Genomic DNA, 16,347 nt, shown 5'->3' with positions numbered 1-16,347 from the left:
TTTATGTTCCGTGTGCTAATGCAATAAATTCTTTTTCAAAACAAATGCTGTGAAAATATTGTTCATGTCTAACAATAATATGCAATAAAAATACTGCATTGTTATATAATCAAGTCACAAAAACAATGAAACAAATTATTAAAAAGCAAGCATTTTAACAGTCCTACCCTCTTCCTTTGTCCATGAAAGATTCTATTACTGTTCCTTCTACTGGACCATTGGGGTCTGCTTTCAATTCTAACATTTCTGCCAGAGCAATTGTTGCCTCTGCCAAAGCCATCAGATTATCGCCCTTTAACAACAAAAAAGGCTGTTAATATACATTAATAAAATATTGTATGTATATGTAAATACCAGTGTCAGAAAGCTAAATAATCCTAGACAGTTATATTATACTTTTCTCTTCAAGCATTAAAGGCTTGAATCATCCAGTTAGAAAGAAGGAAGGAGGCCAGGGAAGGAGAAAGTAGGGAAGGAGGGAGGGAGGAAAAAACAAAGGAAAGAAAAACAAGAAAATGGACCCAGGGACCTATCTTTCAAGGAAGAATGGTGACTTTCTTTTCTTTTTTTTTTTTTTAATGCTTATTTATTTTTGACAGAGAGAGAAAGAGAAAGAGAGAGAGAGAGAGAAAGAAACAGTGTGCAAGTGGGGGAGGAGCATTGAGAGAGGGAGACACAAAATCTGAAGCAGGCTCCAGGATCTGAGCAGTCATCACAGAGCCTGATGCAGGGCTCAAACACATGAAACACGAGATCATGACCTAAGCCAAAGTCCGATGTTCAACCAACTGGGCCACACGGCCACCCCAAGAAGGGTGATTTTCTTAAAAGGAAGGTCACTAGTGGTGCTTGTTAATACCCTTTCATAAACATGTTTCATGCATTCTCCTCTGTCTCTACCATTGTGTTTTCTTCCTCTCGCTTTCTTTACCATGCTACTTGACATTTGAAGTTCTATCCAACTGAATAAGCTTTCACGTCTATTATTTCATTTGATCCACTCAAGAATTCTGTAAAAGTAGTAAATCAACCATTACTTACTCCTATTAAATATATAAGAAGAAAAAGTATGGACTAGACCCAGGGTCTAAGATACACTCTGTAATTACCCAGCTGTGCAACCATAAGAATCACTTCACCTCCCTGGATCTCCTTTCCTCAATTGTAAAATGAGGAAGCTAGATTAGATGATTCTCTCACCTTTAACGACCTATGGTTACTATGCTTTCTAGGGCTCCAAGATCACACAGCTGATTAACTGGCGATGGCACTGGAACGATGGGCAAGGGACTTTCCACTCTCTGTCAGCTAAGAGACTGCACAGTTGTCAGAGTATAAAACAATGGAGACAAGTGTAAACAATACAAAACAATGCTTTGCTTACCCATCCCCATCAGGCTCTGTGCTGACAGTTCAGAGCCTAGAGCCCGCTTCAGATTCTGTCTCCATCTCTCTGTCCCTCCCCTGCTTGCCCTTTGTCTCTCAAAAATATAAAAAATAAAACATAAGAAAAGAAAAGATTTAAAAAAAAAAAAGAAGAAAAGCACTGGGTCTGGACTTGATCCCCCACTGTTCAGCTGTATATAACCCTGAACTGATGACTGACCTCAAGAAAACCTAATTTCTTTTTTTCTTTTTTTTTTAATGTCTATTTATTTTTGATGGGGGCAGGGAGGAGGGTGCAGAGAGAGAGGGACAGAAAGGTTCCGAAGCAGGCTCCGGACTATCAGAGGAGAGCTGAATGCAAGGCTTGAACTCACGAAACTGTGAGATAATGACCTGAGCCAATGCCGGACACCTAACCGATTAAACCACCCAGGCACCCCAAAAAGTGTAATTTCTAATTTGCCAAACCAAGATAATGATGCTAGCCTTGCCTAGTACACAGAGGGTTTTTAAACAACAGAAATAGGGGTGTCTGGGTGGCTCAGTCAGCTAAGTGTTTGACTTCAGCTCAGGTGACAGCTCAGAGCCTGAAGCCTGCTTCTGATTCTGTGTCTCCCTCTCTCTGTGCCCCTCCCCTACTTGTGCTCTGTCTCAATAATTAATTAATTAATTAATTAATTAAAATTTAAAAACCCAGAAATTATATATGTCCAGATGGTTAATAACGCACTATGTGCATTATGAAGAGCAGTCCCATCTGAACACACCCTCTCTGAGGCACCTGCACTTACCGTGAGTGCAGAGATGTGTACTGCCTGAACGTCACCTCCATAATCCTCACACACCACATCATGAGCTAGCAATTCTTTTTTCACTTTTTCAGGATCAGCCTCAGTTTTGTCACATTTGTTTATAGCAACGACAATAGGAACTGAAAAAAGAGTTAAAAAGAGTGCAAATGACGACACCTTCAATTCCAGGTATTCACAATGAAAGACACCAACCTTTTCTGGCTATCTCTTTACTGAGTAGATGTACTAAACTAAAAGAAACACCTAAAAGATCTGCTATGGAACCCCTCATCTGCTTTCTGCACACAAAAGAGGACTCTGGATGTGAGATGTCAAAACTGTAACTATAAGCAGATTCTGAATTAAGGATAGACACTTAAGTTGATAAAAAACAAACAAACAAAATTTTTAGGTAGAGAAAGACCTATATTTAAACCTGAAAGCAAGATCAGCAACTACACTGTAGACAATCTGCAGGGAAAAAAAAAGTAAAGAAAAGATTCTAACTCAATTCTAACACCACTAGATCACTTGCCTTGTCTTTTGAGTAGCTATTACTCATTGTAACCTAACATCTTACCCTGGGGTGAAATGAAGTAGCATTATTGCAAACTTTCTTTCAGGATTTACAGCAATTCTTTAATCATATACACTTTAGTAACTGACACATAGATTTTTAATAAATGTTTACTTAATAAATGAACCAAATAATCTTATAATCCACTTGTCCCTCGTTAGAGAAATCACATAAAATGCCAGGAGATCATTCTCTGGTTGGATTTCACCAACTGTGCTACAATTTTTTCAGGTATCAAAGGAAGAGAAATTGAAAACAGAAACAAAAAAGTTATCCACAACCTACTATTATGATAAAGTACATTCCATATGGATGAGCTGGAACTTAAGGGACAAGAGAACAGGAACAGAAAGCAGGACGTAAGAAATTTATCCTATCTCAACCAACTGCTTTGTTATGGGATCCCTGGCAAATTTATCACTCTCTTCTTTTTGTTATATTCCCTAGAATCATTAAGAACTTAGTACATTCCATAAAGGCAGTTTTGAGGAATTAAAAAAGAAAAGAGAGTAACACTGGAAGCTAAAACACCAGATTTCTAATGCGGACATGTTTAAATTAACTGTAACTGGAGGTAGTTCCTGCCATTCTCTGGTTCTTAGTTTTCATGTTTTAAGTAAAGAGCTGGCCTAGATAGTAATTCTCAAACTTTTTTCTCTTGCCAACAGAGGGGAATATGATGCACTGCATCAGGTACATTTTCTCAAACAGGAGTATTTTCTCAGTGAGTGTAGGGTCATATCAGAAGAATGAATGAACAAAGTATGTGTGCATAGAGGGGGTGGCTATTACCATAGTTTCTTAGTGGAGAAATGATTTTCTAAAAGTTTCAATTTTATACCTTTGACCAAATAAGAATTTATATAAAGCATATGAAGGAAAAGTTTCTCTTTAAAGAAGAATTCCAGATAATTAATGAACAAGGAATAACAAAATTAGAATATCACCACACTGCAACTCCTAATGTATTTAGGTGGTGGATACACAGGAGTTTATTATTCTATTCTTACTATTGTAATTACTTAAAGTTTCCATAACAAAAAAGTTTTTAAGAAGTCATTTTACACTACTAAAGTTTCACACCATGCCAACTAAGTAAACAGTATTAGAAGGACTGTATTTATGGTCACAGGTCCCCATCTGAATCCTGCTACAGTCTTTTAGTAGTTACATCTCCGGGAAAACAATTCAATCGTCTTTGAGCTGTATGTGTAAACAGGTATAATAATCCTGGGATTGCCAGGTAGATTAAATGAGCTACATGTAAAGGGCCCCAGAACAGTGATTTCTTGTCACTAGCATTATCTCTTTAAAAAAAAAAAAAAAAAAGCAACTGCTTTCCTGATACACATAACCAGTCACACAGTACCTTGAGCATCTTTGGCATGCTTAATAGATTCTACAGTTTGTTTCATCACTCCGTCATCTGCAGCTACAACCAATATGACAATGTCAGTGACCTGAGCACCTCTGGCTCTCATTGCTGAGAAAGCAGCATGTCCTGGAGTATCAAGAAAGGTTATCTTTTCCCCAGAAGGCATAGATACTGTGGAAACAGAAATTCAAAAACACTAAGGACTCAAATATGCACTTTTTTTTTAAATATTGTTTTATTTATTTCTAGGAGAGAGAGAGAGAGACAGTGTGAGCAGGGGAGGGTCAGAGAGAGAGGGAGACACAGACTCTGAAACAGGTTCCAGGCTCTGAGCTGGCTGTCAGCACAGAGCCCGATGCAGGGCTCGAACCCACAAACCACGAGATCATGACTTAAGCGAAAGTCGGACGCTTAATCGACTAATCCACCAGGCGCCCCTCAAATATGCACTTTCTTAATACAAAGGAGTATATGTGAAATTATCAAATAGAATCAATAATTCTTTAAAATAATTTATTCCTCCCATTAATCTTAATTGTGAACAATACAAATCATCATTTCACAATGAAAAATAATAACAAAGCAGTGAAGACTTTAGTGTTTCTTTTCATGTTATAATTTCAAAGTAGAACTCTTTATATTCTTAGAATATATTTTCATAAATGTACCAACTGGTACCTCTTCTGGAGAGAGAACAGACTGATAGTTATACAGGCAGTCTCTCCTTCCTTAGCAAACATCAGCTGTACAACTTGCCTTAAGCAAAAGGCAATTTAGTACATGGTTAGTAACTCAGGATTTGAGCCCAAACCCAGCCTTGGGTGTAAATCCTGGCATTGCCACTTATTAGCTGTAGGTCTTGAACAAATAACCCATCCAAGCCTCAGCCTCCTTATCTGTAAATAGGGGTATTAATACCTACCTCGTGATGTTGTTGTGAAGATAAAGCATATAAATAAGGCGCTCACCACACCACACACCACAGTGCTGGGCACATGCTAGGTGCTCAGTAATGGCAGCTGTTACTTAATTATTATTAGCAACATTAGTGTAACCAGGCATTGAAGACTTTGAAGCTCATTAAACCAAACTAAGAATGAGCCAGAATAAAAAAAGTAATATAATTTTCTTCTTATAGAATGGTACAAAATAAGCTTTATTAACCACCTGGCTCTATATTTCATCAGACCAATACCCTTTACACTTCCCTTTTACTTTGAATTTGCATATCTCATGCTAGGACACTTGGTTTAAGAAAGCAGTATGTGGGATTCCCAAGCACATTGTAAGGTAATTTGTGTCATACCAAGAAAGGCACCAATGTGCTGAGTGATGCCTCCAGCTTCCATTGCTGCCACTTGAGTTTTTCGCAGTTTGTCAAGTAACGTCGTTTTCCCATGATCAACATGGCCCATTACAGTAACAACTGGGGACCTTGGGGTTAATAAAGCTGGATCTGCCTGAGGCCTACAATTAACAGCAAAGGAGTTTCATTTCTTATGAACTGGTTTGCAGTCATCTCTGTCAACTACCTCTAACAATAAAACCCAACATTCAGTTTTGATTAGCTATAATTATCTTCCCGTTCCACACATACAATAACCTATGACAAAACATATAATGACTGCCCATGTACAGTTGGCATCTTCAAAACAACAAAAAGGGAATAAAAATTTTTAATTCAGAATCAATATATACACTCAGCAAACTAAAAAAAATAACCCTTAAGAGTCTTATAACCCGAATATACTTAAACACTATGACACTTTGAAGTATAATCAATACTCCCACATCATTTTAATTGCAAAAAAAAATTTTTTAAGGCAAATCTTTCCAATATAAAGTGTAAATAAACCCAGTGGTCTCCTTTCTCCAGTATACATTTAAGTTTTACCTTCTTACAGCATCTTTATTTTCTCTGACTTTGTCCTGTTTTAATTTGCTCCATTTTAATTTCATCCCCGTCTTCTTTATCACTTCTTTGATCCAGACTTCATCTAAATGTGAGTGTGCTTCTAGTGAATCTATGTCAATAGCAGTGTTCATTAAAGCTTCATACACACAATCTGGGTGGGACACAAAACATCTTTTAGGATCATGAATTACACGTTCACAAAAGTGACCTCTATTAATAAAGCTCAACATAAACAGTACACTCAATGAGAGGAATAACTATGTAAGCTGTTCCTCTAATGTTAACCACAAACAAGCTGAAAATAATCTTTAAGATATGATTCACTTATATTAACATTTCTGCATATTCATAAATATTTCAGTATTTATGTACCTAATGAACGATCTGAGCCACCAATAAAACATTACAAGGCATGTTGTACACATTTAATATTGAGCAGTTCTTTGAAAACTTGTAGTAACATATGTCATGCCTAAACAAATGTGTATGTATATATAGTTGATTCTCATTATTTGCAGCGGTTCTGTTCTATAAACTCGCCATGAATACTGAATTAGTAATTACTAAACCATCACTCCAAGGGAAAATATAGGCTTAGTAGGTTCCTTCAACCCCTGGTCACATCTTCATTAGCCGATCGATACATACCTTCTTTTATGTGTTTCTGTTTTAAGAAACCTTACTTAATATGTACTGTTGACTCATTAACACTGAATGCACAGCCAAAAGCACTGAAAACAGTGCATGAACAAAGCTTATCTAACACATGTATTTTCCCTGTGAAACACACTACAGCCTTCTTGCAGTTAGTAACACTAAACAGCACTTCATCACTATGCTTAGGAGCCATTTTAATCAGGCAAATCAACGAAAAGCATAAAAATGTAAAAATGTGGCATGAAATAAGCCACAAAACGACACCTGTTTACAGCATGAGAGCTAAAGCAAGAAGGCACAATGTTGCCTTGTTGAACCGCAGCTAGGAATGTGTGATTGGGCAACTGAGATTTTTCACTGCTCTACACATGTCCAGGAATGACTGCAAAAGCATTGTGAACACTGATTTGGGGGCTATAAATACATTTTAGAGAATCCACCAATACAAAATCCCCAAATAACGAGGATCAACTGTTATGTACACACACACACACACACACACACACACACACACAAAATTATTTATTTATTTATTTATTGAGGGTCTCCAAAGGTCTTGAAATATAAGAAAAAGATTTACTTGGTATTCTACGTTATACAGTGTACTTTGTTTCCATTTCAGTCATATTTCCCTGTGGAAAATAAATGAATGTATCTGTTAACAAAATAAATAGTTTTATGTTTCTAGACTTTCAATCACCCTTTAAATATATATTTTGAGGGGCACCTGGGTGGCTCAGTCAAGTAAGCATCTGACTTCAGGTCATGATCTCACACCTCTTGAGTGCGAGCCCCACATTGGGCTGCAGATTCTGCATCTCCCTCTCTCTCTGCCCATTCCCCACTCATGCCTGTCTGTCTGTCTCTCTTTCTCAAAAATAAATATACACTAAAACATTTTAAATATATATTTTGAGAGACATATATGAAATAAAAACATTATACTAAAAGAATATCCTATTCAGTAGTGTGCAGGTAAATGTTTACTCAGAAGACTCTCTTAAAAAAAAAAAATCCCTGATTATTATAGCATTTCCTAATTTCCACAGGGCAAATACTCCCATGATGGTTGATTTCAGCTATCAATATGAAGTCACTGAACACAGAGATGTAAAAAGACGTGCAGTAGCATACCATTATACAGAATTTCCACCATATATGTACATCAGCACAAATCACCTCAAAAACATAGAAGACAGCAAAATCCAGTAAAATAAGAAAAGAGAAGTTATTCTTTTTCAAGTTTATTTACATATTTTGAGAGGAGGGGAGGAACAGAGAAAGAGAAAGAGAAAGAGAGAGAGAGAAAGAGAGAGGGAGAGAATCCCACGCAGGCTCTAAGCTGTCAGCACAGAGCCCTACGTTGCTCAATCTCATAAACATGGGGCTCAATCTCACAAACCTGAGCCACAATCAAGAGTCAGATGCTCAACCAACTGAGCCATCCAGGTGCCCCAAGAGTGAAGGGGTTTAATGAGTATTTATTACCTTTATGATCTAATTTTTTTAATGGAAGCGCACATACTTCCTTATAAATTAGCAACTGCCTCAAAAGTTGGTGCAAGCCAGCTCCACATATGACCGATCCTACTCTGTAATAATGCCAAGAAACCCTTTCCTATATATAATCCCCACAACATCCTTTCCCAAGAAAATAGATTTTAAAAGAATGGTACAGGGGCGCCTGGCTGGCTCAGTCAGAAGAGTATACAACTCTTGATCTCGGGGTCATGAGTTCAAGCCCCACATGGGGTGTAGAGATTACTGAAATAAATAAAACTTTAAAAAAATCATACAATGCAAATTTTCTATGTGGATATCTCAGAGAACAATAAAACCCTAAACATAATAAATTATAACGAGTACAATTCTGTTTCTAATAATGCTAAAATCCCTAATAAACCAGTAACTACAATTTTCCAAATGATATCCTAAACTTTTTTTTTAATGTTTTTTATTTCTTTATTTTGAGCGTGCGAGTGAGTAAGTGTGCATGCACACGAGCAGGGGAGAGTAATAGAGAGGGAGAGGGAGAATTCCAAGAAGGCTCTGCACTGTCAGCACAAAGCCCTAGGCAGGGATCAATCTCAGGACACTCATGACTTGAGGCAAAATCAAAAGTCAGACACTTAACCAACCAAACCACCCAGGTGCCTCTGATATCCTAAACTTTTGAAAGTTAGCTTATACAAAAATAATCTCTTTCCCTCTATATTAAATGCATTTAGTATTAACATATTATTTTATCTTTATCTAAGATTAAATATTTACAAATAGAAAAGCACCCAAAGCATTTCAACCACAGATATTACATTCTAAGTTATTTTAATTGATGCAAGGGGGGGAAAAAAAATCTACTCACATTGCTAATTTAATAGTTTAAAATATTCACCGTCTTTAATTCAAATGAGAAGTGAATATAATATTAAGTAAGCTTCAAACAGAGAACTTTTATTTAAATCATGGCATATCAGCTTTGGGTCTAGAACAATGATTTGTAGGATTAAATGTGTATTTCAATTATACCATTTATTTGGTAATAGAGAGGAATTATTACAGTGATGGGAGTGTGGGCAGGGGAATGTTTAAAAAACAGAATCCTCATCTTTTAGTGATAAATACAGAAATATTTACAGATTAAATGATATGTTAGTAATCGTCACTGCTTCTGCATACATTATGCTTATACTCCATTCTCTCGGCTTTCATATATGTATGAAAACTGCCAACAAAAAAAGTTTTAAAAATCAAGTAGATTATCAACATTACCTATAAAATCGTACCAATATAGTTTTCCTTGGAAAAAATGTTAATGATACAGCCACATCTATTTGTCTCTTAAAGTTTTCTAATAAAATGATTATATAACGGAACTGCAAAGTTATAAAAATGCAAGGCTGGGCAAATTTTCTATTCTTTGTGAGGATGCACATGTACAAAGACTGGCAGCACTTTTAAGCTGGAAACGGATTAAAGTTCAGCTCTGCTCTAATTTACAAAACAACAGTTCCTGAGATAATTTGGTCTGTGAATAAGAGCATGATCTCTGTAGCCATACTCCCTGAGTTCAAACTCTACTCTACCACATACTAACTGTGGCAATTATTCATTCTCTCCATGCCTCAGTTTCTCAACCTACAAATGGGGATAATAATTAAAACTACCTCTTGTGCAGTATGAGAATTATATGAGTTAATATATATAAAGTACTGGTACATGGTAATAGCTCAATAATGAGTTATTATTATTATTAATTGTTTTTCTTTTTGCCAAGAGTCTGCTTCACTTGTCATTTTTTTCACTACAATAATGGCTATTTCTTATTTACTGAATTTTATTGTCAGTTTATAATGAAAACTCAAATTGTGTTCCAATAATCTTAAGTTGATAATAAATACAAGAGTGCAATGAAGGAATAAAAACAATGACAATGATGCTACACATTTACAAACAAAAACAGTATCATCAGAAGTTATTACTACAGGGGCACCTGGGTGTTCAGTCAGTTAAGCGCCCAGCTCTTCTTTTGGCTCAGGTCCTGATTTCACGGTTCACAACTTTGTGCACTGCCAGTGCAGGGCCTGCTTGGAATTCTCTCTCTTCCATTCTCTCTCAAAATAAACAAACTTTAAAAAAAATTTACTACTACAAATATTTTTCTGCTGGCACTACAGACATTTTCACAATGAGTGAAAAGAGAAAATCAGGGGTGCTTGGTGGCTCAGTTGGTTAAGTGACTGACTTTGCCTCAGGTCATGATCTCAGGTCATGATCTCACAACTCATGGGTTTGAGCCTTGCTTCGGGCTCTGTGCTGAGAGCTCAGCTTCAGATTCTGTGTCTCCCACTCTCTCTGGCCCTCCCCCACTCTGGCTCTGTCTCTCTCTCTCTCTCTCTCTCTCTCTCTCTCAAAAATAAACAATTAAAAAAAAAAGAAAAAGAAAATCAGAAAATTATAGACAACAAAAGGATAGTAAGTATAGAGTACTTCAGTCCAAAAATACTCTTTGGACTTGTTCTGTGGTCAGCATGAGCCTCCTTAAGATTCTCTCTCTCCCCCACCTCTGTCTCTGCCCTTCCCTGACTCGTAGGCGTGCGTACGCTCTTTCTCTCAGAAAAAAAAAAAAGAAAAAAAACTGAGGGCACATGGATGGCTCAGTTGGCTAAACTTCTGACTTCAGCTCGGGTCATGATCTCTCGGCTTGTGAGTTCAAGCTCCGCTGTCAGGCTCTGTGCTGTCAGTGCAGCCTCCTTCAGTTCCTGTCTCCCTCTCTCTCCTCCCCTCCCCAGCTCGTGCTTTCTCTCGGTCTCAAAAAAAAAAAACATTAAAAAAATTTTTTTTTAATTAATTCATCTAAATAGTTTGAGACACCTGAGTGCTCAGTCAGGTAAGTGACCAACTCTTGAGCTGGGCTCAGGATATGAACTGAAAGTCCGTGAGATTGAGCCCCGCGCAGTGCTGACAGCATGGCGTCTGCTTGGGATTCTCTCTCCCCTCTCTCTTTCTATACCTCCCTCGTTCATGCACTCTCTTCTTAAAATAAGGAAAGAAACTGAAAAGCCTACAGAATTTCTAAAAAAGAAGGCTTAGTTCAGATAAAATCTTTTCTACTTTTATTAAAAGCAAAATCTTAGAGATCTATTTTTGGCAAAAACAGAAGAAACTAATTAGAGTTTGTGACCTAAAGTGCAAACTAGTAGAATGATTTTATATCTTTTTAAACCATCAGTCTAATTTTCATCTTTGAATGCCTTTGTCTCAATGAAAATAAGACACCAGGTATCCCATGTGCCCATATTTTTCCTTATAAAGAACCCACCTATGTCTTTTTCCATTGCTCTGGCCAGTTCCTCAACAGTCATTCCAATCCATACCTCCACTTCCTTTTTGGATTTTGATGAAGATAACGGAGATCTCTGTGCTTTTTCCCCCTATTAAAAATCCAAAATGTAACAGAAGGAGGAAAAAACTTTAAGTGACAATGTAGATTTATTCTGGCATATCTACCACAATAACAGTTTCTATTTCTACCAACTAACACTCCCATAAGTAGTTAAATCTTAGACTAAAATTTAAAATCCTGCATCTTTAATTCACTATAATATACTAATTTCCAAGTAATCAAATTCATCCACACTACTGAACAAGAAATTAAAACTTCCTTTCTTCTCAAAGACTTACTGCCTCAAGTGTAGCATTAAGGAATAAAGACAAAAAAGTCAAAATAAATTTCTACTCAAGGCTATAGGAACTTTTACTTCAGATCAAATAATACAGTAACTAATGGAAATCTGTAACTACCTTCTTTGTTACTAGAAGCCTATATTGAGATAAAGCCACCCCAACGAGTGGGTCTGTTTGCCAGGGCCGGATGCAGAGCTGAGCTGTCCACACTGGGTAGGCAGATGAAAACACAGGACTCCACTGTGCTAACATTCTTCTTTGACCCAGGCTGTGCAGCTGCCTAAGGACAGTGTGAAATCGTATCAAGTTCTCCAATTTCAGTATCTTCTGGTTCATGTTTCCCCTGGAAAAAGTTTTAAAATAGTACTTGGGTTAATATTAAAGTCAAGTTAGCAAGTATTAATTGGAAATCTACTACATGAAAACACTGCGTTAGACTTCCAACAATGAGCAAAGCGGGGCTTCTGCTCTGAAAGAATCCAGTCTAATAGGTGGAATTCCACAGTAGCTACTCTCTCTAGATGTTAACCACCATTATTGTTAATGTCTCTACTCTGATAAAACTGAAATACAACTTATAAAGGGATTTTTTCTCATTCTTGAAACATCACCTAACAAAATCACAACAAGACTGATTTTTCTAAAATGCAAATTTGAACTCATCAGCTCTTTGCTGAACATCTTCCAGTAGCAGGCCATTATCCACTTCATGTGCAACTTCAATACATGCTATGTAAGGACTCGTTATCTGCCCTCTGCTAACCTCTTACTTCATTGTTTACACCCTTATAACCCCTCACTCCTATCTCCAAGCTTCTGTTATTCTGACACTCCGCCACCGGTAATCTTCAATGGCTTGTCATCTAATTTTGAACCTTTGCATGTCGTCTCTCTACCTCAAACTGTCTTCTTTCAACCCTCACCATTTTTCCCTCTTCCTATCATCCCCTCCCCCAAAAAAAGATGCTTTAGAGTGGGTAGAAGACACTTCTTAAATATCTATTGAATAATGCTTTTTGAATATTATTCTTGGAATGAAAGAAGACTTGAGAAAAAACTGCAACAGAACTCAATTAGTGTAATTCAGAAGTCGGTAGTTTAATTACTTTTCTATTTGAATTTTCTATTCTTTCCGCTCTCAGGGCTGCATTTCTACAGCGTTGCTTTACAATTTTTGAGGAAAGAAGCAACTAAAATAATGTGTCGTGTACATTTTCTCCTAAGCAAACATTTCCCGAGTACCATCTTTCAGACATTGTATATGAGGATGTTGATTCAAAGTTTAATAAACCAGCGTCCCTTCCTTCAGAGTTTACTCTTCCAATATAATGTTTCTCAGGCACATTAAACACCTCAAGAATGGCACACTTAGGGGCGCCTGGGTGGCTCAGTTGGTTGGGCGTCCGACTTCGGCTCAGGTCAGATCTCATGGATCATGGGTTCTAGCCCTGCATCAGGTTCTGTGCTGACAACTCAGAGCCTGGAGCCTGTTTCAGATTCTGTGTCTTCCTCTCTCTCTGCCCCTCATGCTCTGTCTCTCTCTGTCTCAAAAATAAATAAACTATAAAAAAAAAATTAAGAAAAAAAAAAAGAATGGCACATTTAAAAATTTTAGGGGTACCCGGGTGGCTCAGTCGGTTAAGCGTCCGACTTTGGCTCAGGTCATGACCTCGCGGTTCATGGGTTCGAACCCTGCATCGGGCTCTGTACTGACAGCTAGCTCGGAGCCTGGAGCCTGTTTCAGATTCCGTGTCTCCCTCTCTCTCTGACCCTCCCCTGCTCATGCTGTCTCTCTCTCTCTCTCTCTCTCTCAGAAATAAACATTTAAAAAAATTTTTTTTTATTTAAGAAGGGATTCCTTTAGGAAACATTTTCAAAATGAATCTAAACCCAGGCGTGACAAGGGCATAGATTGATGGAATGGGAAGAAAGGCCCTACACGGAGATTAACCAAAAAACAGAGAGCTAACTGAGGCAGGAATTAGAAAACACACTGGTGGCAATAATCCAGGCGTGAAAACTGAAAGGTACCCTACTTACTACTTATTCCACGCTCCTCATTTTATAGAAAAGGAAAAATGGGGAGTCCAGAGAGGTCAAAAAGATTTCTCAAATGTCATACCACCAGTTAATGACAGTCAGGCCTAGAACCCAGGCTGTCAGTCTGACTCCCAATTCGGTGTTCTTTCGCAGCTAGGATATCCTTGTCATGGAATCTGAAAAGAGATGTTGGTGCGTTGGTGGAAACGTCTGAATGTAATAGCCGTCGGCCTTGGAACTTATCTGAAAGGTAAAAAGAAGTCATTGTAGAAGAATGACGGCTCTGGGGTGGCTTCGCCTGGAACCGGGCCTGGAAAACCTTGGGCCCAGGGCAAGCAGAACGCGCGAGGAGGGGGAGGCAGCCGGCCGCTTCTGGACGAATAACGCTTTCGCTAAACCTCAGGCGGGGTCACCAGGGATTAAATGAAACGCGGAAAGGCTTCCGATTGCTCTGTGTTTACGATCGGTGCCGCGGACACTTCAGGGCAAATAATACACGCCCCCGGGGACGACCCGGCCAAGGAAGCCCACTCACTTCGCTGCTACATTAGGTCGGGGGCGTCCGGATTCTGAGTAAGGCGGCGATCACCTTGCGGATCCGGACTGCAGTCCGACGGTCCGTCCCCGAAACTGTCCCCGTCGAACTTCCGGTGCCGCCGGAAGAGGTCCTTCCCGGAATTCGGAAGTCAGAATCCGAAATAGCGTCTACGGCATCCACGACTGGGGTTGTCCGAGGTGCCCCGCTGAGCGCCCGGGGGCGGGGCGGGGCGGGGCGGGGGGTGGGGACTAGGCGCTACTTCAGTCTGTGGCAGTCTCCCGCATCTGCCGCGCGTCGTTGGTCGCTTGTACGCTTGGTGCTGAAATGTGGTAGAAACAATATGCTTTTTTTTTTTTTTTACAAATAGTTTATTGTCAAATTAGTTTCCGCATAACACCCAGTGCTCATCCCCAAAGTGCCCTCCTCCATGCCCATCCCCCCTCCCCCCCACATCCATCAGTCCTCAGTTTTTGTCAGCATTCAAGAGTCTCTCATGGTTTGCCTCTCTCCCATTCCCCCACCATTTCCCCCCTTCTTCTCCCCCTTGTTCCTCAGTTAAGTTGAAACAATATGCTTTTAAACAAAAAGGGGAAAATGCGAGGGAATGCGGTGTTAGAACCAGGTAGTATTTTCAGTTAGGCACTTTCTCTTTCAAATGTCACCTCGTTTATGGGTAGCCAGAGTTGGGTCCAGTCTCAGCTCCTTCCCAGTTGGGTAGGCTTTGGGGACGTTATGTAAACTCTGTGCCTCGGTTCTGCACTACGATAATGACAGCAGCTAGAATAGCAGTAAAGTTCAGAAGAGCACCTGGTTCATAATAAGTGTTTGCTGTTGCGAATATTACAGCCTCCTCCCAGAGCATTTCCACACCTTGATTGGACATTATGTCTTCTGGCCTGTCCCCTTGACCACAACCTCCACCACTTCTCAAGTGTATAAGTATTGTTTTATCTCTGTCCTCAAAGTCTAACACTACCCTAGGCTAATGATATGGTACAGAAGAGTTTCTGACTCAAAAGCATACTTACTGTTATATCCCTCCCGAAATCTGGCCTCCTAACTCATGCCCTTTCTCCCCTTTTTTATTTTTGTCTTTCCAGTGTCTGCCACAGGTGTGCAACTAGTGGCTGAATGATTAAGTGGAAACCTCTGTCCTGGAAATTTCTTGAAATGAAACTGACACCCAAACACTTGAAAACTATTAAAGTCCATTCCATTTTCTATCATTTTACATATATTTACAAACACCCACTGCAGTGCAATTTCTGCAAGGAATTGTACTTTGCTCTCTTATTTGCCTTACCAAGCACTTGAAAATCTAGCAGAAATTCGTTGGTAGAATACCAAAGTAGGGGTCATATCTTTTTTCCCCAATTTTAAGTGAAAATAATCGATATTTTTTTAATCATGAAGATAACACTAAGGTAGAAAACTCACACAATGGCCCCCAAATATGGAAAGAAAGTGGCTAAAAGCAAACAAAAGGATGAGGGCAGTTAAAAGTGCAGAGGAACTAACCTGAAAGACCTCGCAATGTGCAAAACTGGAAACATTTGAGCAACAAAATAGTATTAGAGTATAACCCAAAGTACCAAATAAGTATACATATATTCATGCAGATATAAATAAATGACTGAATGAATAAATAGGGGAGAAGGGACAAATCCTGTCTACAGAAGAAGTCTATATAATACATGTATATAATTGTCACTTGGAGGTTAAGCTTAATTCCTCTCCGCCTGAGTGAGGGCTAAAGGTAGTGATTTCCTTCCAAAGAATAGAATGTGGAAAGGGAAAAACAGTAACTGGCAGACATCACCTTAATGAACTGATCAAGATAAACATCAGCAGTGATGTCATATTGATACCACATGTCCCCTGAAA

General features: G+C 38.7%; 1 protein-coding gene across 2 annotated transcripts in view; it reads right to left on the bottom strand.

Moving 5' to 3' along the window:
- The window catches only part of MTIF2 (mitochondrial translational initiation factor 2), a 28,571-nt gene extending 14,022 nt beyond the window's left edge, over nt 1–14,549 (bottom strand). Inside the window, exons 1-9 of one of the 2 annotated variants that reach the window (XM_039249205.1) lie at nt 14,461–14,549; nt 14,008–14,168; nt 12,003–12,228; nt 11,521–11,632; nt 6,024–6,195; nt 5,436–5,596; nt 4,124–4,300; nt 2,178–2,317; nt 168–292 (exon numbers count right to left, since the gene is read on the bottom strand). In XM_039249205.1, the coding sequence (XP_039105136.1) occupies nt 168–292; nt 2,178–2,317; nt 4,124–4,300; nt 5,436–5,596; nt 6,024–6,195; nt 11,521–11,632; nt 12,003–12,221 (1,106 nt within the window). In that variant the 5' untranslated portion in view covers nt 12,222–12,228; nt 14,008–14,168; nt 14,461–14,549. Of the gene's footprint in view, nt 1–167; nt 293–2,177; nt 2,318–4,123; nt 4,301–5,435; nt 5,597–6,023; nt 6,196–7,281; nt 7,334–11,520; nt 11,633–12,002; nt 12,229–14,007; nt 14,169–14,460 lie in introns of those variants that run through there. The other variant, XM_039249206.1, reaches the window with a different exon arrangement.
- Nucleotides 14,550–16,347: the final 1,798 nt, after the last annotated feature.

Source organism: Hyaena hyaena, unplaced genomic scaffold (genome assembly GCF_003009895.1).
Source record: "Hyaena hyaena isolate Hyena2069 unplaced genomic scaffold, ASM300989v1 scaffold_332, whole genome shotgun sequence".
NCBI classification, from domain to species: domain Eukaryota; kingdom Metazoa; phylum Chordata; class Mammalia; order Carnivora; family Hyaenidae; genus Hyaena; species Hyaena hyaena.
Note: the sequence above shows the minus strand (reverse complement) of the source record. Positions and strands in the feature narration are given on the sequence as shown.